This window comes from Melopsittacus undulatus, chromosome 13 (assembly GCF_012275295.1).
Source record: "Melopsittacus undulatus isolate bMelUnd1 chromosome 13, bMelUnd1.mat.Z, whole genome shotgun sequence".
In the NCBI taxonomy this organism is placed as follows: domain Eukaryota; kingdom Metazoa; phylum Chordata; class Aves; order Psittaciformes; family Psittaculidae; genus Melopsittacus; species Melopsittacus undulatus.
The window spans coordinates 2,541,995-2,567,265 of NC_047539.1; the positions used below are offsets into that span (position 1 = coordinate 2,541,995).

A 25,271-nucleotide genomic window follows, 5' to 3' on the forward strand; every position below is an offset into this window, starting at 1 on the left:
TTACAAACAGAAAATACTTTTTCTGTATTGAGTATTTGGTGGTTCCAAATGGCACAACCTTTATCTGTTCTGATCAAAAAAGCCAGAATGCCAGATTCAGACTGCTAACCCTGATTATGAAAGCTCCCTATAGGCAGAAAGCATACCTCCACTGGATACTGATCCAATGTCCAAATAAAAACCTAGTAACTATTTTTTAATACATACGTATATATACATGCACACATACGTATACCTACATTATACATATTTAATATGCAAAGACTGAGAGTCCTTAAGTGTTTTTATAGGTCCCATTTTAAGAATGAATTCTTAAATCCTGCACACTGAAATTTTTATATCATTATCTGTATACCCAAAAGGGGAAAGAAATTAAATCAATTGAATGTTGCTATCAACATGTTTCAGTGGGTTTAATGAACTAGCAAACACCAAGATACAGGTTTAGAGTTTTCAGTTTCAACTGCACAATTTTGTATTCAATGGATCTATTTCTTTTTGATTTTTCCTCCTCACCTGTATTTCTAGAACCATATTTCTGTAATCTGGATTTTCCACTAGTTGTTAATACTAGAAACTTTCCTACAAAGATGTTTACAGCTTACCAGTTATGTATTTATTAGGGTTATTCCGGAAGCGGTCATCAACTAAAATAAGAGCACCCCAGTCATTCCTATGTCTTATACACCTATAAGTGAGCAACAAAAAAAGAGTGTATTTATAATTATAGTACATTTGTTAAAAGCCGTGGGGACCAGGCAACAGGGACTGCAATGAGTCAGCTAGAATATACAAAAATATACTGGAAGTGCTTTCCTGCTGTCTTGCACCAAAATTGTTGTGGAAGCCACAGCGACTTAATTGTCCTTTAGTTCCTCAATTTACTATATGAAAACAGGTACATTAGAAAAAGAAAATACCCCCCACAAATACTCAGCTAGTAACCAAACCACATCTTTTGTTTTCCACTCTTAGCTGGGTTGCATAAATAACGAAGGGAGAACTTATAAAAGTATGAAAGAAAATAGACTGATGTAACTGAAAGCAGTTTTTTAAGTAACTATGCACTTTTTTGTTTCTAACCCACATTATTCCTAACTTTCTTCAGGAATAAAATGAATAATGCTACAGATCAAAGTTGTTAGCGATACTGTAGAGTTCATAATTCACTCGTTAGAGGCCTACAGAACTACTCCAGCAGTCATTTCACACACACTGATGTTATTTTTAACATTATTTGGATTTCTATACTGCCTGCCAAAAAAAAAGTAATTATTAGGGAACAGTGATAACAAATGAAATATGGAAAAGAATCTGTCAGCAATAGTTTAGGGTTTATCCCCATTGTATAAGAAGAGGACAACACTTGAAGATGATGTTTACAAATGTACATAAACCCATGAGTATCAGCATTAGGTCTTAAAATGGGAGTTACAAGGCTAGATCTCCAAAGAAATATTATTTATTTACATTTGAAGTCTCTCTGTGATAAGCTACAAAAGCATCTTTAAACAGAATTCTTCCAGCTTCTCTTTTTTTTCATTGCTTTAATATATGGCCTTTTAATGCATAGTTTAAATGAATTATGCCCACTGGAGATATATCCCACACTTCTGGAAAAAGTTGAACTGCAGGAATTCATAGCATGATTGTCACCTGGCCATACACACCATCTGTTCTATTCCCAGAGGCTGCTATTTCATTTCATGGACTGGTGTTACTTCATATCATGTACCAGCACTAAATTAGGAGAAAAGTGCCAGACTGAAGACTATCATGCTTTTGCTCACTTCTCTCCCTCCAGGCATCTTTACAGTAGGAAGCTTCCCATCCACTGATTAAGTCAGTCTCAGCTTAGTAGATTGTTCCAGTTTTATGGAAATGGTTATCATACACTGTCATCCTTTGCCATATCTCAGTTTAGAGTTTAGTATAAGAGTGTTATACACAGTTTATATATTTATGTCAGGATGGAAGTCTATTTTGTCCATTCAAGTTAGCCCAGCATGATTTAATTCAAATTATAAATTATACAATAAACAATTTTTACTAAACTAGATTTAAGTTAAAACCTATTTCACAGTGACAAAACTTCAGTTTGTGTTATTAGCATTCCACAATGTCCTTAGATTTTTGTTAACAAATTAACTAATGCTCTTACTCTCCAAAGAGGGATCTAAGAAATCAGCCCTGTAACAAAAAGAAATTACAGTGAGATTTTACTAGTATAGAATATTGTCTCTCAAGTTCTTTTCTAAGCCTGCATTTATATCATTATGTTTGAATAACATCTAATTCAAATAACAAGAGTCTTCCAGCTAATGCTTCTCTTTATACATAAATCTGTGTCTGTACCTCTATATATATCTCTGACAGAAGCATGGCATCTATGCCAGTATGGATGACAGACAGCTATGGGTATCCATGTATATGTTAAATTTCGTTGGAGCAGGATGAATTAATTCTATCCTGTTAATAAGACTGGGGGTAGGTGGGGGGAGATGTTTTCAGTTAAGAAAGTAAGCTATACTTCTTCTTCTAAACCAGGAAAGAGATCAGTGAGCATGATAATTGAATTGACCTTTTGCAAAGGTCTGAGAAAATCCCTGCTACTTCTCCCTTTCAAAAATACTTGTAGGCTAAACATCAAACAAGTGCTCTGAGCCCACCAGGAGTGTGAACAATCAGTGTATTTGAAAATACCTAAGAACTTTAGTTTAGTTTAGAAGCTCAAGAACTATTTATCTCTGCAAATGCTTTCATTTCTGTATATCTGGATTACAAATAATAAAAGCTGTAACCAAAAGATGGTGGATCCTGAATGTAAAACAAAACAAAACTCTGGATTATAACAATGTTCAAATGCACAACAACCTGAAAACCAGACAATTGCCAGTATAGAACAGCTGAAACTTGATTTTCGCAATATGGATATTTTGGCCCAATCTATCCCGTTTGTGCTAACAATGAGGAATTAATCCCTAAAGGTGTTGCAAATTTTTTTTCCTATAAATATATATTTTTAATTATGTTCAGCTTATCTCACCTTCCCAGGGCTTGGTTCAGAGCCCTATAAGCTTGAATTTCATACCACTGACTCCCTGGTAAAAGGCCTCTTGTATTTTTGTGCTGGTCATTGTATTTCCTCTTTAATTCAACCTAAGAAAGAAATAATGAAATACGTTTTTTAATAATGATGTTGAAAAGGAAATATTCTGAAAGGGGGAAAGGACCAAACATGCATTAAATAAGTGAATATGTAAAGCGTGCTTCAGTGTTTCAACTTTGTATCTTGCATACAGCTACGGTTTTTACCCTTCTAAAGTTATTCTTAACATGTGATCTATTCCAGTAATTTATATGGAATAACACAACCACACATTTATCCAAATCTCTGTGCTAGCAAGAGCAGGATAAGCTTTCACACAGGCAGAAAACCCAGATACTAGACCACAGTCACATTTGCTTATCTGGAAGCAAATTATATAATGGAGATCTTTATCCTTTATCACAAACTCTGACTCCTAATCTATTGATGGTACCAGACCATACTTTTCTCAAGTGAGGGTTAAGCAAATATAACCCCTTCTTCTACAAAAGCTAAGAGTGTACTTCAGAGACAGAGTGGCCTCGCCAAAACACCAGACGTCAGCAACACCACCTCTAATTCCTAGCTTAGCATCACCTTCTGCACTTTGGAAACAAACATTTCCCTGACTAATTGTGAAGCGAAGGCAGCAGCTAAGGTTTGCTGGCCCATGGGCCAGCGTATGGCAGAAAAGAGCACACTCCTCTTGTTCTGAAAATGCTCTCCTACCTGCTTCAAAAGCAGATCTGGTATCAACTGCAAAAGAAATCCCAGCCACCCCTTTCTAATCATATGGACTACACATACAATGCCTGATCTGTACCTGAACAAGAATTTGCATTGGGACATTATACACAGTTCCAACATATATCAGAATGACTTATTTTTGGGAGGGGGGAAATGAATTTTATTATTATTTTAAATAAACAAACATAAAACTACACCAAAAAGGATCTTTCCTTTGCTCTTTTGTACAGTATTAACCTTTCTAAACTGACAAGTGAAAGGACACGCTTCAGGAGAGAAAATAGCAGACTTCTAACCTCTTCTGACAGGTAACTTTCAAGTTGTATTTGGATAAGAAATTTTATTTTATGTACTTCTGCCCTTTAAATTGCCTGTCAAATTTCTAAATTCAATCCTTACAGCCAGAAAGTAAATTCAGTTTGATTTCACAGATTTAATATTTGTTCCAGTCACTCAGAATTTATTGACTGGCAAGTGAGGTTTCCTTTGCAATTTTCAAAACGGAACATGATGTCTTCCAAACATTTTATGAACATTAAAATCATTCCTTAAAAATGAACTTGAGCACATCTGTGCATTTCTACAAATGGAACCCCTGTCTGGAGAAACAAAAAGGTCCTCTGCACCATCTGAAAGGAGGTATGATGTTGGGAAATTCCCTTGAAGCCTTTAAAACATAACCAATGACAATATACACCTGCACATTATTTGCATTTGTCTTCTAGTCCTGGTAAATTTTCTAACAACTTCCTCTTTTGAAGATTTTCCGTTAGCTTTGGCCAATTGGAAGAAATGCAGCATTAGCAGTTTCTTACATTCCTAGCAAGCACTTCCAAACAGAATTCCTACTCATCTGTCTTACACAAATAAAAATGACATTTTTCATTATGTGCATAAAACCACTGAAGTAACAGATGGCGTCAAACCAGTAGCATCATCTGCTCTATTCTGCATTACCCTGTAAAATGTAATGTGAATAAAACACATTAGGTTTATATTTTCATACATGTTAACTTAAATGTGTATTGCTTGTAAAGCATATCAGTAACAACATTTCATTTCTCAAATCATAGAGAAACCCACACTCTGTTTCATTGTGTAACGTGTCATTAAACCCTGTCTTTTCTACCTTAATTGAAAAAGGGTTAACAGAAAATAAACATTCTGTTTTCTCACTTAAATGATCATGTCTCAGCACGAGATGACAAGTTACATTGCTGAGAGTTCAGTTTTCATTGTAAGTCTTCTAAAAGTAAAAGGCCAGGGCATGTCATTTTAATGCAATCAGAATCTATTTCATTGTATAACTCTTACATTATCAAGCATCAAATCAACGCCCAATTCAAAATGACATGTTACATATGTGAAAAAGCCAGTCTCTCCTGCTAGCAAATATCCTAAATGTGCAGTAAACCACAGGCTAGAAGGGATTAGTTAAAATGTCAAAAGACAGCCTTTTACTTTTACCTGTTCATCCTTAAAAATATACTCTTAGCTATCAGGCATGCTTTACAGACAAATAGCTTCAGCAAGCAGCAGCAGAAGGCCTGTGGCAAGCTCTGCCATCTTGTAGCTGTCAGACAGATTAGTCTTTGATCTATCTGGGAGGTCATGGTCACATTCACATTAACTGAAGTCTAACAACATTATACCTGCTAAGCACTCGTTCTTTTAATGCCTAATTAGTTCGACATCTTTCACTATGGAATATTAAGGGAGAAAAAGCATCAAAAAATAAATGCCATGAACAAATTTTTTTTTAATTACTTGGGAAAATATTTTGAGGCAGTTTCTGCTACAACAGAAGAATTTTCAAGTGTGGCTTTCAATCAAAACCAGCAATATAAGTTTTTCATCAACGACAACATGAAAACCTTGTATAATGAATGTTGTTTAAGTGTTTGATAAGCCACAAAAGAAGTTACCTGTGGTAACATTGCTTCACATGAAGAAGCTCAGAGTTATTCAGGATTCAAGCAATATGTAAGTATATAAAGTGGATTTATACTGTGATGACCATGGATTATATCAGTTGCCTTATGGCACGAAGCTCAGAAAAGTTGTTCAAACACTAGAACCAGGACCCAAAATAGCCCCCAGGACCACATGCAGAAGCATGCTTTTTTAGCAACATGCCAGGCTGAACCACATTTCGTCAAAATTAACAAAAACACGCCTGTATTTAACAGCAAGGATACAGATATCCACCTACTATGAACTATTTGTTTCTGCAGAAAAAAAATCAATAGTTTGAACAAGTAAAATTAAAGCAGCATTTTCTCCTTTAAACTGAGCTCTTCCCATTCTGTAAATATAAAGGTTTTCGGTGTTCTGCTGTCATAACTAAAACTGAGATAACAAAGTATGAAACTATTGCAATGCATATTAGATATCTTCAGCTAAAGGTCTGCCCAGCATCCTACATGCTAATTTAACTGTTACGAAGTTTTAAGGAGAAAGCATTCAGAAAGTAATCAGAATACTGTAAACTGATTATCAGTGCCAGTATTACAATATGAAGGTTAAACAGGCTAAACCACAATATATATTTTCTTACTTGGTGAGATTTAAATCAGCAAAACTAAACTGTGTCTGGTTTTACTGCACCTGGCAAAGTTTGGAGAGTTTTCTTTGGATTCGGTTACTTTACTCAACCAAATGTAGTGCTATACTTTGCTTTCTAAAAACAAACAAAAAAATCCTAAGCTGTTCCTAGCAGTTAACAAGCCAGGAATGTTCCCTGACAAGACATCACTTCACAAACATCCTTAACTGTCTCCTATTTTCTCCAGTAGATTCAAAATGACCCCCGGTTTGTAACTGTGGGGGACTACACTCCAGATTACCTAGAAATCTATAGACAAGACAGAAATTCATGAATACAATGGCACTGTTGTGAGCACTGGGACAGAGCACTCATCTGAGCCTGCATTCCTCTTCACATCAGCACTTAGCAGTGCTGTGACAGCTCAGGTTAAAGAAAGAGGCAACTGCTAAAAGGAAAAAGCAAATAAACTTGAAACTGTGCCGGTGCACGAACACATATGTAGGTAGGTACATGTACACACATGGGTGTAAACTCATGTCTTCCACTCCCCAACACTCTCCTCCATCTGTCCTCCAAGGAAATACAAATCGGAAAATGGATATAAATGTGTTCTGGCATTCCACTGACTTGTTTCTCTGGTCTTATGAGGAAAATAGTAATGAAAACAAAGAACATTGCTCATATCAACCAAAAAAACTTTCAAAGACACATTTAGATTTAAAATCTACTAATGCCTCACCTCCTAAAAAACAAACAAGCAAAACCGACCACATGGTCATTCCCTGCTTCCATCCCCTCAGAAGACATTAAAATGGTTTTAAAGCAAATTTACCATCCTAAAAATCTCCTGTGCCCAGTTAGAGTCTCTCTTCCACCTGAAATAGCAATAATCAGAATACTTCAAGAACATACCTGCCTTCTACTTTCCTCCTGATGAATGCCAAGTAATCGTAAAAGTTTGTAAGTGCAGGAAAGTAAGACATGAAACCCAATTTCTTTTCTCTTACATCTGAAAATCCTTAAATAGAAGTAGCATTAAATAGTGCAGTGTTTAACTTTTCCTCCCTCACTTCAAAAGCAGTAACAACGTCTGTGAGATTTAAGGCTAAATAATGCACGTGTAAAGACCTGGCTGAGTCATAAACCATGCTTCAAATATGCTCACTCCTCAGTGGACGTACTAAAAGCAGTATTGTCTCAATTTATTAGCCCACAGGAAAAAGATATTACAGCAAGAGGTTATCTTTAAATGCTCCACACATTCCAAGTGCAGTGTTAACACATACAAAACAAAATGAAATAAGCAAATGCTTATTACCTATAATTTAGCAAACCAGATTCTGTATATGACAATAATATATTATGGCCATTCTAACCATCTCCTATGCCTAAAGATGGCCACAAGGCACACATATCATGTTCTCTTCTGCTTTCATACACCAATACTGCATCTCTTTAAAAACTAATGAAACCCCCAAACTGTGAGCACAGCAATACTATATATACAGTGAATATTACCAGGTAGAGACATGATCAATACTTTGCACTGCTCAGGTATCTTCAAGGTGCTCTGTTACTCAGCTCCACCCTGCGAGTCTCTTGAGCAGATGAAGCACTGCAAGGGCAAACCCTGCACCCACCACCCTCTACTCCAGCAGCTGCCCTGGCAGAGGCCACTGACTCCAATCAGTAACTCCTGCATCAGAGCCACATAAGCTTAACAGTAGTTCAGGTGACCTCTTCTGCCTGAAGATTTCTATGCACCCTTAAAAATTCACCTTCCTCGAATAATACTGAATGAAGTAGAGAAAGAACATCTCTGCAGATCTAGATCTCTGACTAGCTGTACTAGCTTTAGTTGCAGGCTGTTGCAGCTAAACAGTGCACCTGAAAAGGTACCAGGCATTCATCAGATTTAAACAGCACAACGTCTTCTGGGGTAGAACAACAGCACCACCACTCATGCAAGGCTGTATTTCTCTTATTTTGAACTCAAGAGGTATTTTACAACTAAATGCTTCCCCAGTATTCTCACTCTTAATCCCAGTGTTAGAGAGATGGGAAGCTTATGTAATGTTGTAACTGCTGAACACTTTTAGTATTGTCAACTACACCATGTGGCATCTCAGAGATCTGAAAGTTCTGCGGTTTGACAAATCTTGTAGCACATTCACCCCAGGCCCATCTACTCATCTCAGTCTTGTAGGCTTTGAGGGACTGTGAACAAGTGACTTGATTAAAATCTAATGCAACCAAAACTCTCCTCTGAAGAGAAAATTCAATCCATTTCCAGTGAAGCAGAAGTGAAAAAAATCAAACAGCTTCCCCTGCGGTCCAACGCTGCTGCATACGCTCAGTGCTGCTGTGTCTGAGGTGAAGTGGTAAGTGTCAGTCATCCTTACAAATCCCCAAGGTGATAGCTTCACTTTTAAAGCTTTCAACATACTTTGACAGTAAAGTAAAAACTTAAAGGTCAACACTACCTGCTAAGGACAAGATAAACACAAGAAAATCACTTTGAAAAATTTTATGGATCAGAAAAGTAAACTATTAAATGTAAAGGTAAAGTTTTGATTTGCTGCGTTATTTATCCAAAGGCTTAACTTCTGGATATATTTAGGGATGAATTCTGTGATCTGTGCCAACATATTGACATTAGCCTTGCACCAGTAGAAGAGAAATGCCATCCACTAGTCTCACATGTTAAGTTAAACTTGAATGTTACCTTTCCTAGCTACAGGCATGCTGTATGCCACAGGATTGTACAGCAACTCCCACAAATTAAGCCTCTCCCATCAATATTTTTTCATAATTAACACAATTTCTGTTGGATGTGGATGACTTTGACTTTATACAACTATTCTCATCTCTCAAAAAGATGGGAAGTAAAAGGCTTTTGTGATCTATTACTGCTTCAAACGGATAGAAGAAATTGCCACACCATGATGTATTTACTGCATTGCTTGTTTTTTCTCTAACACAAATAGATACACCTCCTGGTAGTTACACCTCTTCTCCTTTGGGGAGAAGAAACTAAAAATCAAGTGATGGAGATCTGTATATCCAGCCAATCATCTGGTTACGATGCTATTCTGCACACTGCATTACCCCCTTAGCAAACAGAATTCACAGCAGATTCCAGTGACTTACAGTGTACTGCTGCAAGACCAGAACAAGGCTGAACAGTCTAGAAGTACGCTTTTGTCTAAAATTTAGAAGTATATTGCCCCAGTAACTGCTATTGAACATCGAGAAGCTTGCTGCACAACTTTGTACATTTCAGTGATGTAAGTTTAGTTCTTATTTACATCCTTGATTGATTCCAAAAGCTATTTTGCAATTAGAATTAAAAAAACCCAAAACTAAATCTGAAGTGGGACATGGAAAAAGGACTAGTGTGTGTATGTATGTATTTATATATACAAATACATAGACACGTTGCACTTTTACGCTATTCAGTATTTCCTGCTCAGAGCACATTCAATAAATAATACACCATGATGCTTGCCTTCCCTGTGAAAATTCCATAAATGCTATTCTGCTCCCCACATTATATTTGTAATTTATCTGACAGTAACAGAATGAAGAAGAAAGTCAAAGTGACTGAGGTTTAGGCAGCCATGACATAGACAATCAATCAAACAATCGATCACTACTTCCAAACATTTCAATCATACAGAAGATGATGGCACATGCTGTGCCTTGAGGCTTTTACAACAAATGTCAGGTTTCACTGGAAAGTTGGAGGAAAGTTGCTCAGAACCATTCAGCCTGCTTCAAACAATCACATCAATAACAGAACAGTCTCACTTCTCTCCAAAAACTTAACTTCACTGGGAACTTTCAAATTCTACTAAACACAACAATGACCTTCCCATGAAATGGGACTGTCTGGACCAATTTTCCCATATCTTAAAACAATCCTTCATTTCGAAAATAAGTGAAAACACTTCTGAAGTGATGCAAAGCTGTGATGAAATTCCTGCCATGGGTGGTACGTTTCTCAACTGAGGTTAAGCCCCTAAAACAAGAATCATTTTCTTAGAATACAGAATGCAAGAAACGAATTATTTCAGCAACCACTTCTCTAGCACAAGATTCTTTCTCCTTTTAACGGAGAAAAAACCATACAGGTTTAAAAATTGCCACAAGAACTAGAAATTAACTTACATGTTTTGAAAAATGCCATTATTCTGAAAGGATACAAATATCTCTGTGGAGTCCTCAAGAAAGGAGAAACTTCAGCTAGATAGCTGCAAACTCTCTATATCATTAGGTTACCTATAGCTCAGAGCACTGTAATTGAAATGGTGTGCTCCATCATGCTTCAGAAATTATGTTACTGGAAACAATAAAGAAAGTATTTGCCATTGTAGATCATATTCACCCTATAGCAGCTATGGGAAATACTTCTCGTTAGTGGCGAACTCAGCTACAGTCCTTGTGAAATGCCACTACACAGTAATCCTGGCCTTATCAAGTTTATTTTCCTTGCACATCTACTGATGTAAAAGAGTTTGACTCTGTTTTCCTCTATACTTTGCTAAAGTTCTCGGAGCTGTTACATGATTAAGTACACTCTACTGTACTACGATCAAAAGCATCTGGAAAGGTGGAATTGAAGAAATGCTCTCTGGGAAAGTTAGCTTAATGCTTGCACTTCAGAGTCACCCATTATCAACATTTCATAGCGAGTTTCTTTATTTTCAGGTCCCCAAGGTGAGAACAGTAAATTATGACTTGAACTAAACAAGTCACACTTGGCTCCAAAATCAGATTTTCCTACCTCTACTTTCAGGTCCCAGAGGTGGGCAGAGGAAATCCTGGTCACAGCCAAAGAAGTCATTTTTGGCTCTGAAATAAATTTTCCTGCTTTCCTAGAGCCAAACCCCACCATTGAGAGTACCATAGCTTTAAGCAATACTTCAACATTTCTTTTATATATTTTGCTTTAGCAACCTGATTCTTTAGCAATAAGAAGCCGTTTTCAGTTACGCAGAATTAGGGGTTTGGCCTCTCTTTCTTAAATAAGTATTGCTTATTATACAGTTACTAAAGGAGAGTAAGTTCTTGCCATTTAATACCAGAAGTTGTGGCATATATTTAGCACAAACATATGGCGAAAATAAAATTGGATACTATACATCACGCTTGACAGTGAGTTTCTCCCCAAGTAAAGACTGATGCCTGGATCCAAAATGCAACAATTCAAAATATATAACAGTAGTTAATGAGTAGTATGTTAGCATCAGATAACATGTATATGGGATTACACATCTTTTCTTGTCACATTATTTATATTCTCTAATACTACAGTTCACTGGTATTTAATCACGTTACAAATCATAAAACACATTTAGAAAGCAGGTTCATCACAGACAAGTAACAGTAGTGGAGATGAGCCAACATCAAACTGCTAACATGAAATACTAGTCTCCAAAGGCACGATTCTACAAACCCTTACAACTGTGCACAGTCCTAGAAGTATTAAGGGGATTACTCACACAAGTAAAAGCTATGTGCAGGAGTAAGGGGTTATGGAATTGAGTCTTAAGAGGACTTCTACTAACCCAAAAGCAGACATGCAAAGTGTATTTTCATGTAGAAGCGAAGCACTTTTAGTGATTTAAACCAATCCCAGAACTACCTCATTCATGGATATCCAAGGGAATTGTTAATCATTTGTATTTCCTATTTTTAAAGGGATGTCATTATTAATCATCTTATCAGTTTCTTCATTTGGTGTATCTGTTAAGCCCCTGTTGCTATGTAAAAACTACAGCTGTACCTGTGCTAACAATTTTACGTCTATATAGGTCAAACTTGACTTGCATCACTGTGTTTTGAATTTTCTTCCATCTGCTCAAAGTCAAGTTCTTCCCAAAGCCTCAGGGTTGGAAGTTTTAAATTACCAGGTATAAATCAATTCTCTGTTAGCTTAAAAAAACTAAAGAAACAACAACTGTATCAGAAAAGCAAATGTCCCAACTATCCTAACAAACTTCAACTGTTTCATTTGGGAACTTAACACATCCTAAAAAACCAACCAACCAAAAGATAAACTCTACATGTCTTCTAATTTTTAAAAATCTGGATTCTTCTAACCTCAGGAGAGAAAGAGAATTTCAATAGAGAAAAAAAATTGTTAATAAGGAAAAGCATTTAAAGTGGAATCAGCCACCCTAAAAAAAGCATTTAGAATAATTACAATAAAATGAAGAGGAATAAAACTTTGTTTTCCTTTCTGATGTTCAGGTAAGGTCTGTTGCCGTAGGGGGACTGAAGTAATAAACAATTTGCTTTTGTTAATACAGATGATTAAAAATACAGTATCAATTGATTTTATATATAGTTCATGATTTTTGTAACAGGTAGTGCTTAGTTTTCTGTACCCTTTTATAAAACATCTGTTTCATTCCATTCTGAGAAGCAATCCTATTGGATCACCTGTTGCAGAAATAAACCAAGAGAATACTTTCAGGTGGAAACTGGTGTTGTGTCTCTTTTTTCCTCCCCTCTTTTTAATTTTACAAGTCAACCTTCAATATCAAGAGCCAGTTTTCCCTAAAAATGCAATTCTAAATCCTTTTATGAGCTGACATGCTGCTGAAAAAGACGGTTAATCTTCCAGTTGCTTTTGTATCTATGTTCATATTTCTACAAAGCTATTCATTATTCTTCAGTGAAGAGAGTGACTTTCCTTCACCATGCAATTGAGCTCAACTGGTAAAACAAACATACATTAACAGAACTTTTTGGAGTATCTACTACGCCTAAGGGCTTGGTCAAAATAAAACATCATTCAATTTAAAGGGAAGTACTGCCCAGCTGGGTATCACTTGGGAGCCAAGTTCTTGAGCAAAAGGCACATTTACAATAAACCAAATTTCCTCTAGCGTTATTCTGGGAGCACTGCCATGCACCAGACAGCTCCTCAAATCTGATGCTAAGAGACTGGTGCATGCCCTTCTCTCATCCAGAATTGATCACTGCAGTGCTTTGTGCATCACCATATCTAAATATATACACTCAAACCTTTAGCTGCTTGCAATTTGGCAGCTAGTGTTTCTATCCCTACTAAAAAATTTAGAGGTTTTCTTCAGTCTAATTAAAAAAAGTTTAACACAACACTGATTTTTTGGAATTTAGTTATCAGTAATGGGATGTTCTGCCTGTGATTCTGTTATTTTACATATTTGGTTGAACTCGGTAAAATCAAATATACCATTTTCATCTTAAACATAATTCACCCTTGACACATTCTTTTTAATTTATTTTTGTATCATTTAGAACACAAAAGTCCTGACTTTCTGAAAATCATGTGGAGTAAACGGTAAGAGTTCCAGCCATACTACAGACCATTTTCAAAATACCATTTCAGCATACACTTCTAAACCAAAGCATCCCTAACTCTGGAAACAGTGCTAAGTATTCTTTCAATGTAAATGCTTTTATACTGAAGTACAGCATATTACATTTTAGTAAGGCAAAAAATGCTGTGGCTGAATGAGTGCTTCAAGAAGGTTATGCAAACATTGAAAGAACATTGCGCTAGGCAGCCACCACTAATACAACCGTCCTAGTCCTTATAGGATGTGGGTTTTTTCCAGCAAGGCTGTAATTAGGCACACACTGTAGACAACAAAGAAGCCTTTGGTTGTTCACTGTAGTTCAGAATACATCTCTAAAGCAAAAGCTGAGTCTGTATGGGCTTTCAAGTGTGAACCTACGACTTTGTTGTTTGATTTGGCACTAGTAATAACCAGAATTCAGCTGTTCCGGTATTTATTTATTCTGTGATACTATTTTGTTTCTTACTTCACAGAGTAGTCCCCAAAAGTTCTAAAAGATTCACATAAGATAAAACAGTGACAGTAGCTATTATCACTGGAAGAAGTGTGCCAGCAACTGGGTGACTACCTAAGTGACATGCACAGACCACTGAAAACTGAGCAGTCTTACAAATGAGTCAATAATAAATATTCTCAGTAAGTAGAAAGAAAGTCTGAAAAAACACTTTTCCATGTTCATTAGCTTTCTTTTCCTTTATGAATGCTTGGCTTCAACAACGAAGTGCCTATTCTAATGGAACATCACCTACCCACGAGACAAGATGTGCTGAAGTCAAAGGGAAGGAAGGGTTGATGTGGGTAATTACACAGAAGTCCAAGCAACAGGATCCTGCTTTGGCCACTTGCTGAAAACTAGAAATAGTCTCCAATTTCTTTAATTGGAGGCACTTCAAAATGCTGTTTTTTTAGAAGGCAGAAGTTTTTGCCTAAAATGAATTATGAAAATACTAATGTCTTCAGTATCCAGGAGGAGGTTGTATTATGTCATGATTTCATACCTCAAAATTGCAAGCTAATAAAGTAGCATTAACTTGGAAAACATTTACAGTTCTACTGGCTGTTTAAGTGGGAAATATCATTCACATAGTTACAGTACAGAAGGCAACAGGGATTAGAAAGGTGATGTATTGCAATCAATAACGATGTGTGTGAAACATTGCTTCATTGTTACTATTTTACACTAAAATTACATTTATCTTTCCACCTATTTTCTGAAATAATCTTTTGATCAACCTAAATGCCTTATTTAAACTAGTATTTTCCTAGAGTTTATCCCAGAGCTTCACAACTGAATGACCAAAGTGACTTTGTTCCTATGCCAATGGCATGAGTTTCAGTGCATGAGAAAAGGTGAGGGAATCTGGACTGCTGCTTTGCAGAGTATGAAGTTAATGAGCATTTTAACAATGCAATAGCCTTCACCAGCAATGTCAGTCAAAAACTTACAATACATCTATAGCATGATATACATTTATTTACAATGACATAAATGAGTCCCCAAGACATGCTATGCTGTTTCTCCTCTTACCTGTGTAGAAGGAAACTCAAAGAATTCAAAAGGGATTGGGAGGAACACAAGGGTACACATTTAGAGAAAGTATTTTGTGCATATTTGGTGTTTCAAACATGACATACAAATAAAGCACAACTCTCACTTGGTATCCTACCTGGAGGTCTTTCACATTTGGAAACGGAATACCTATGGTTATAACTGCACGGGCATTCTCATCACAGAAATCCAAGCCTTCACTAACTTTTCCTCTGCAAACAGCTATAAGGAGTGCTCCATCTTGAAGAAGCCAGAGAGGAATATACAAATCATTCCCAGTGATAAACTGAGTATCAGAAGAAAGTTTCACTAACATCTTTCAAGAGACTTTAAAGAGCTAAACATAACAGAGCATAATACACTATGTATCAGTCCAGAAAAGATAAGTGGATATAAAAATATAGACTTCTTTGTTAAAGGGATGAGATTAACTCCATTTTGGTCAGTAATATTGTGTATGATATTGAGTATCAACTAGCTAAGTAATTTCACTCTATATAATACAGTAGTACTTAATTATGCAAGAGCTGTATGTATCTACAACAAGCTTCTAAATTTCAGACCTTGTATTTTGCACTCCAAAAATCACACTATTTGTCTTTTTGCTATACTTGATCTTCTGTACTGATATTTAAGTCTTTTGAGAAGAAATCCTATACTGGCTGCACTATAAGATGGCAATTGACAGTTATGCAACAAACAGTAAATTTGACTCTCTGAGAAGCTGCTCTAACACCCTGTGGGACACACAACTGCACATCCTTACACAGCTCAGTGCCTTTTGGATATCATATCATGATTAGGATTACGCATCATCCTGTACTTCCCTACATCCTCATGCAACAATATAAGTAGCAGTTAATCTGCCTCATTTACCACAATAATTTATTAAAATGAGATTAATATAACTGTTCATTCATACCTTATTCTGTTAAGCACTTTAAGAATCCCTTTTATTTTTAACTTGAAGATTCGGTATCAACTATTTTGTATGTCTGAAGAACGTACCTTTTTCTCCTTTACATTTTATTGCTTCATAGTATATTTTAAGCAGTTCATCAAAGTCACTCTTTGCCCCTCCTTGAGGCTCTGCAATGACTGTTTTCACCATCTCCAGGTTTTCCCATAAGCCAGTATGCATCCAGCGATCTTTCAGTTTGTCCAACAGCTGAAAACAAACAGAAAAATCCAGAAGAGCTGTAATGAAAAGTTAGTGACTTGAACTGTTCAAATAAAGCACCCAAAGATACTTCTTCAGTGAAATTATCCAGGTTTGTATTAATGAAGTATCCCTACCATACACTGCTCCACAGCTATGCAATGCTTTGTGAACAATGGCCACTAATTTTGCTAATTAGAAAAGCTGATGTTTTCTGAGTTATAAAAGCAAAACTCTAAATCTATGAGTGGTCACTAAAGAGCATCTTCTGGTACTCCACAAACCAAGAGGAATGTCATCCAAAGAAAAAATTGGAATTATCTGATTACTCAGTAAGACTGAAAACAAATTCTAAGCTAATTTTAAACAAGTTTTTATATCTTCTATTTTCACAATATCTCAGTATTTCTTAAATTACATAGGTAAGTTGGGGTGGAAGGTATTTATGCAGGATTTAGCAACAGTCTCCTCTCCTTCCTGAAGGGCCTTCAGCTTTGTTATACCTACCAGATTCTGAGCTGTGCACATTTTACTCCAAATCAGTACATGTTCAGGTCTGGATGCAAACAAGCTTGTTCCACATTTAGTGTGAATGTAATGAGAATATGTATTGCATTACAAAAGAAAAGTCTAAAATCACCCTGGAAATTGAGTGGATGGAGGTAAATACTTTATTTGACTCCATTTATTATTCAGTAATCACTAGAGTGATCCTAACTATCATGTAGTAGCGTTACCCAGCTTCATACATACAGAGATTTTAAATTCAGAGATTTTGTAATAAGGGTTATGCTCTTCATTTGTCTGTTCTTCCCTCAAGTCCACACACTGAAGACTTTCTCAGTATTTTGCTTCAGGCTATATAAAACTACCTGGAACCTGCACTTGCCCCAGTTGATTCCTCAGAAAGCCTCAGCATGCGGTAACTCCAGCCCCACTTACCTTGCTGAAGCACTCCAGCCAAGATCTCAGCACCCTGAATGGCTGGGTTGTTACAAAATTAATCTGTCCCATGTCCAAATATCAAGTTTAAGTGTTATTGTGAAGCAGAACTAAGGTAACTGTCACATTTGAGTTTAAAGGGAGAACACCTGCAAATTCATATGAGACTCTTTACAAGAACCTGTGCATTATTTCATGTTCGCAGCATTAAAAATCTGAACTTACAACATTAAGTATTTGGATTAGTTCCTTCTGAGGTACATGTGGTTCAGAGGGGACAAATACTGCATTATTCTTGAATTTTCACCAGCTTTGTTCAAACCTCTGCTCAGAGAATCACACGTGCTTACTACTGATGTGACACCATTATCAAGCAAGCACTGAGAGACTAAGTGATGAATAGTAGGAACAGTTTGCTACACACATAGATGTTACTTTAAAATAAATCATCTCTTCTTAATGTGTCTGTCCTACTTCTTGTCCCCTTTGCCACCAGATCTGTCATTTCCTGGCAGCATCCTATCTGTAATTTTTTATCTAAAAGGTCATAATACTATGATGAGCAATGACTGTCCATCTTGCCATCCACAGTCTGCCACTGTGTCTTTAGTTCTTGGATATGACATGGAGATAATTCTGGTAAAGAAAAGAATCAAACATATTATGCCTCTAAGTACATCCATTTGGGATCTGCTAGAGCTGCCAGTGACTGTAACACTATTAGCTTTCCAGATTTCATTCTTCCTTCTGTGAAGTTAATGTCTGCCTAGGCCTCCACTCTATATGCTAAATTCACCTCCAGCACTGCCTGCTATTTACCATGCATGACAAGAGGAAGCCAGTAAGATAATATACACAGGATATATTTGGGTATGTGTGAATTTCACATTTACATACATAAACTACCCACGTTTTGACTTGTAGGGGTCACTCATCCCTGACTTTCTCCTCCTCGTATCATCCCCCCTACTGAAATCAACTGGTATTTTTCACAAAACCTCCCTTATAAAGTGTTCTTTAAAGAAAAAATTGTTTCTTCATTCCAGAGAACCAAAGTCTGTTGATAGTCTCAGAAAGGACAAAATTCCTTACAAAAATTACTTGATCCCTCAAATCCACTGTATTTCTCTCATATTTGTAAAGAGTGTAACTTATTTTCATAGTTGGAAAGGCGGCAGTAGAAAAGCATCCTCCAAATTCTAACATCTTTTCTGTGGGTTACACAACCACTTGAGACAAGTATCTCTTAAGACCATAACAGGTTCAGATTTCTTGTTTAATTGACAGCAACCTGTGATCTATGATTTTTGATGGACATGTATGGATTATTTATTAGAATCTTCAGCAAGAATGGAACAATTCATTTAATTCACACAAAAGCTATTACCCCTTCCATTTAATGGAGTTTGCTAGATGTGGAAACTTTCTGGTACACAGGAAAGCATGCACAAACACACACAACACCCATGCTCCAGACAGAGACACTCAAGCAACAAGAATTATGGATATGACTGGATACAAATAAATAAAATATAGAATCCATACGTGCCTCATAAGAGCTAGGAACCAAGTGCAGGTTTCTCATAAAAAAATATTTCACTTTGGGTTGAAAAAGTGCAAATGGGAGGACGATATAATGCCAGGAATCCCAGGAAGCAACCATTAATGCCCACAGTCAGTCACTTTTTCTACCCAAGGGAATAATAGCTTCTGCAGTAGAAGGCAGTCGGTGTATATTTTATTAAATCCCTTAAAAATGGATTCTCAAATGGTTTATTAACAAATGGTCTTCCTCCAGGAGAGCAGAAAATCTTGTTAGAAAGAATCTGTCATCTTCCCATGCACCACTGAGGGATTTTTACTTTGATATCTTTTCCTTTTTTTCCCCCTTCTGCAGTTTAAAGACCTGTAAGCTATGATCATAGAAACTATGAGCTCAGTACTCAGAGTCACCATTCCTCTTTGTCAGCATCCCCCTTTTTAAGCAGTTTTTGAAGCGCTTTTGAAGTTCGGGAATGGGAGAAACTATTTTCTCAACATCTTTGCCATTACATTGCACTCCTAGGAAAAATCCTCTTCTGTGTCAACGAAGGAAAAGCTTTGCTTGTTTCCATCTGCCGCTTTGTTTTATACAGTGCCAAAAATTGCATTAGGGGTTTCCCATGTCATGAAGCAAGACCAAAGACTTGTTTAATGTATTTTACCCTAAGGCAAGATCATTGTAATTTCCAGCATCTTAGCAAAGTTGAGAAGTTAACTTGCAGCAATCAAGTTGCTGGGGATGCACTTTTTCTGTAGTATTCATTACCTTCTGGCAGTGATTTTTGAAGTAGCAATTACCTGAGATGAGGGAGAGCCTAACAGAAAACACTGTTAACATGTGAGTTACTTATTCTGGTTTACAGCTCCCTAGCTCTTTTCCTGCTACTAAATTTATTTACTTAGAATATTCCTTAATGAATGGATTGCACCTTGCTAGCAGAGTAAAAACACAAGAAATAATCCCTTCATCAAAAAGTGTTTGGGGAAACAACAGGACAAGTCAAAATATGAAAGACCTTTCAAGAGCAGTGCAGGACAAAAAGGATAATGACCTAAGCAGCAGAGTAAAATAACTCTTGCTTTATTGACTAGTTCAACAACTTTTACCTATGTAATAATAACTATCAGTTAAAGTTCTATTGTATATTCTCATGCATCATTAAAACTCTATGTTGTCTTGTTATCCATACATTTATATAACGATAACTGAACAAGAGGTTTTTCAAGGTGCACAATATTTACACAAGTATCTTGTAACCTGCTTAACAGTCTGCTGTTATACATTAAAAACCCCACTTCTCTAACTTTGGTATTTTTTCATATTGTTTCTATGTAGTTTTTCTTTTTTTAATGATATGAAGCTCCAGTTTTCATTGTTATTCAGATATGAATATTAACTGAGGGGAGAAAGGAAACAGCCATTAGGTTTTTCTTAATAAAATCAGTATTGGAACCACTGTTAGTGCAAAAAGTCAGAGATTCTCCAGGGACTAGCATTGATCTAAAAGCCTTTTCCCAAGCAGAGCTCTTCATGTGTTTGCTACCAGAATTTTCTTTTTGAATAAGCACTGCTTCAAATCAAAGTGTGTCTCCAGTGGGCTGGAAATGTGTTTGAAGGGTCAAATAGAAGTTCTACTCACAGTCAGCATAAAACTTCAGCAATGGAAAATAGACATCTATGGCCAAGACAGGGGCTGAGCAACAGGACTTACCTCACTAGACTCCACTTTGGTAGAACTAAGAAAGCTGTGCTACACTCGGGACTAAAAGAGCATTCACGTGCAGAAAATGGGCTTATCATCCAATCCACCAACACGTAAACATGACACTCAAAGACATACAGTGCCACTATAATGATGCACTCTTAGATCATCTTTCAAGTATCAGTCCATTAATGTACTTTCTACATACAGACACCAAACATCTAACAGTAAAACTTGATAGTAACAAATACCTTTTGCTTTTTGTAAAACATTTTAGAAGTATTTTGTCTATCAATAAGAATGTGCAGATATCAGTCTTTTGAAAATCTACTATGTCAGACCTCACCAGCAGTGTGCTTAACATTTTAAATGGCTTTTCTGTACATTTTATATTAAATGCAAATATAATTTATACCTTCTTCAGTAACAGAAGACATTAATTTCTGTATCTTTACTCTCCTACTGATCTCATAAATTCTGCTTTGCTTCAAGACACTGAGAAACTCAGTCCTTCAGTGAGTGCTTTTATCTTATCTAAACAACAAGGAGGCGGCAGTGGAGTGGAGAAGGCAGAGGAGTGCAGATACCAAATTCATACACTGAGTTTTATCAAATGTTTTGCTTGAATGCAATGCAAGTATCTTGACAGAAAAATAACAGGTGTCAAAACCAAATAAGGAGTTTTTATTTCCTCTGCACCTACTGAAAACCCCTCACATTCAGAGAGAATGTCAAGAAGATATGCAGTTTTCTCGCCTTACTACAAAATGTTTTTCACCATTTGGACTGTCTGCAAAGAAAGAACAGTACAGGTTGCTTTACATATCACAGGACAAATTAACCTGCATCTGCATGACTGCCTCCTCTCTTCCTTTTAGTGAAAGAAAAGTAAAAATCTATACACTGACAGATCCTTCTGCAAATTTATGCTATTAGGATGGAGAACATCACATTTTCCACTAAAGTAATCCTCTGGTGATCACAAGGCACAGATGTTTTTATAATGTATCTAATTCCATAGGTATTGCATTACCTTTAATAAGCTTTCAGGATGCTGCAGTTTGCTGAGTCAGCTGCTTAGCTACAGCTGTAACTTTTTGTTCAAACACTCTCCCCTGTCTCAAAGCTCTGGTCCGTTCAGTGTGATGACTGAATACCTGGGTGAGTGCTGTACTTCCATTATGAAAGAATGGTACTGTCTCTGTATTAGTGATAATCCCAAAATACATTCAGTCATTAATAAATGCATTTAGTACATCACACACTAAAGGCCTTAAATTCAGGTTATTTTAAAGTAGCCCTGGAGAATGTATCTGGCCAAACTCCACCCACTTTTTCAAATCACATACTGGTATTACAGGCCCTTTAGCAACTAAGATGGCTTGGAAAAGTATAGAACTAGCAGAAGATATTTAACAGTTCTGTGAACTAAAAGGGTTGCCAAGCCTGTGCATTAAATGACCCAGAATCCTACAGATAACTGACCTCCAGAACTACTAGAACTCTTCTATGTGGGGGAAACAACAGTTTACAAAACCAATATGGTGGCTTGATATCAGTAATTAATTCCATTTGCACCTTTATAACCAAACAAAACACGAAACCCAAAACCCAGCAGCAGCAACAACAGAAATAGTCCTTTCTGGTTAAAAGTGAACACAAAGGAAACAGTAGAAGGAAGAAAGTAAAGAGAGTACTGAAACGGGAATAAAAGATTTCAGGGACCAGAGGTAACTGTCTGGAAGGATTTGTGTGAAAGGAAAACGCTGAGTTTCCTTCCAGAAACAGGAGGGAAAATATTTGGGCCAATGAACCAATAAAATCTAATGTCCATTATCCAAAACTTTAAAATAAATTTGGAATAGCACTCCAGAACTATTAAAAAGAGCACTATAAAAAGCACAATGTCCCTTAAGAAGAATAAAAGGTCACATGTATGAAAAGAAAGCAATGAAACCCAATAACATTTATCAACATCACCAAAAATATTACCTGCTTTTAAAAGGACTGAAAGAATACGTGCCTTATGGCCACTAGTCATTTCCCAAGCTGTAGAATCAATTTACATTTTGTCTTTGTGCCTTTTTTCATTTTTAATCAACCTTTACACCTTTTCAGCAGTGATTTTATTCTCAATGCATTCCTCACCAAAAAAGAAAACCCCTCAATTTAGCTTGACACCCAGACATTTGCACTGCATGGGGCTGGGGCTCCACCAGCCAAGAATAACTTGGTCCACTGAATTATTTAAGCAGTTGTTTGCACTCAATTAGATTTTCATGAAAGGTTAAGCAATAGACTGATTCACAGAAACCTCTTTGTGGTTATGGGAGGTATCTAACGTAACACAGAGATATATTTAAAATTCATTATTTTAAATGACTAAGCTGATACAAAATACTGAAGTATCTAGTCATCAAAAAAATTTAGTTTCAAATTCCATTTTCTGCACTTCTAACAGATTTAATTTAAAGAGAACATAAAAATGTCTGTCCCTAAAAGTTTTAATTTGTGAAGTAAAATCTACTCTCAAAATAGAATGCTAATTTCTCACTGTTAATGGGAAACTGGAGACAAATACCAAAAGCTTGCACAAATACATATGCACAGGTAATCTTTTCTTTATGTGCCAAAAATAAACTGATTCAATGCAGCATTTTAATGGAAATAGGCCACACAAAGATGCTATCAAGCAGAGGCTATGCCTCCCTTCTGCTGCACATATCCCTAACTACTTATTATCATCATGGGGCTACCACAAGCTTCCAAGCTTCTTTTAAACCATACCTGGTTTACAAAGTCCTAACTCTGATCAGTTTCTGTCTGGTTTCACTTTCCCAAAGTTTCAATGCTCAATGATTGCAAACAGAATATACACAAAAATGAAAATAAAATATTTAGCTTTTTTTTTCTGTGATCAGGAAAAAGAAACCAATAATTAAAGAATACAGGGAAAACAGTATGTTCAGCAATTTTGATTTCTTCTTTTTAAGGAATATGAAGACTAGGCAACATAGAGAGGAATTCTAACATGGGAAGACCTTAGAAGAGTCCTGATATAAAAGTAGACATTGCGAAGGAATGAGACCAGAAAACTTCAGCTTGCACAGATAGTCATGATTCCAAAATTAAAACAAAATCTGACGCTGATGTAAGCTCAGCTGGTTATTCCCTTCTGTAAGACAAATTATACTGTATTGGAAAGACTTGGACAGTCCAGAGATGGAATCCAGGGAGTGGTAAAGGGACCTTGACCCAAGTTATGACTTCAAGAGCTATGAAGAAAGATCATGCAGTCTTTTCATTTTCCTAACAGGAAATCTATATCACGGAGTCCTTCCTCGACACATCTCCTGGGAGAAAGCTGCCCTCAATTGGAAATCTGCAGTACTGCTATGTGTGCTATTTCCCAAGGTTTTTCACTTCGAGATCTCTTACCATTTCTTCACTGCCACGTAAGAGTCTTGATTTTCAAGAACTTGTGGGGGGAAAGTGTCTTTTTAAGTTCAGAAGTACTGTACTTATTTCCCCAGGAAACATTTTAAACAAATGTGAAAGAAACCCAAATATTTAGGACTAAAACTAACATGTTGAGATAACCATATATGCTAGGCGATGCAGGGTTATATCTGTGCTAACCCACACTGGCTTGGCAGCCACACTGGGGGGGGAAGAAAGGGAAAAAACCTAAATCTACTGTGCAACTCAACTACATAATTAAACTAAACCCTGAACATGGTGAAAAACTCCATATTACGAACAAGATTCTGATCACCATGTGCACACTCCAGCACAATAAAAGGTGAATAATTCATACTCATTTTCAAAGGAAAAGTATGCATCACTCAACTTGGGGGAAACACAGGGGATTTCACTGGTATGATTTTTCTTTAGGGACAATGACAAAGTGCCGCTCACCAGCAGGAAACTGAAGCACTGAACTGTGTTCCATGTGCCATAAATCAACACTGCAGCCTACAGGATGTCTCTCTGGTACCAACATACCATCAATTTTTCAATAACCTCCTTAAATAATGGAATATGTGAACGGCGACAACAGTAATGAAAAATGAAATGTTTTGCACGCCAAAGACTCTAGAATAACGTGGTTAATATGTTGCTTCTACAGTTAAAGAAGCTTCTTTATATAAAATCTTTTCCCCCAAAACCCAATCTGTTTTACCCCAGAACAATCTGGATAGCCCTTGAAGCATTCAGTCTTTGAGCTCTGTCACAGCTGGTTCTAAACAACCTGGTTCAAAACAGGGTTTCTTTTGTGGTTTTAAAATTAACCAAGACAACAGCTTTCTGTGTTACCAGAACTGCCTGTACATTCACCCTAGGCTATCATTACACTTCCAGGTTCCAGTGAGGGAGCAATCCTTCACACAAAGACAGCTCCCCAGAAAAAAAAGTATTTTTTAAAAGGATTGTGTAGATCCTGGTCCAGAATCAAACCCCAAATTATTAATTGTTCATTAATGCAGTCAGGGTCCTTCACTGCTGCCCACCATGAGCCAAAACCCAAGTTCACTCATCCTTGACCTTTTTTTTCCCCAGAATAAAGAGGGGAAAAAAGGACAAGGTTGTCTTAGTGGCACATGAGCAGTGAAGCACAGTACCATCTGGGAGAAGTGATTC

At 36.6% G+C, this 25,271-nt stretch overlaps 1 protein-coding gene across 1 annotated transcript in view; it reads right to left on the reverse strand.

Annotated features, from left to right (window-relative positions):
• BRIP1 (BRCA1 interacting DNA helicase 1) overlaps positions 1-25,271 on the reverse strand; it is a 57,780-nt gene that overhangs the window by 3,835 nt on the left and 28,674 nt on the right. The window contains exons 15-18 of the mRNA XM_031053731.2: positions 16,293-16,452; positions 15,403-15,524; positions 3,047-3,159; positions 606-688 (exon numbers count right to left, since the gene is read on the reverse strand). Coding sequence (XP_030909591.2) covers positions 606-688; positions 3,047-3,159; positions 15,403-15,524; positions 16,293-16,452 — 478 coding nt within the window. The remainder of the gene's footprint in view (positions 1-605; positions 689-3,046; positions 3,160-15,402; positions 15,525-16,292; positions 16,453-25,271) is intronic.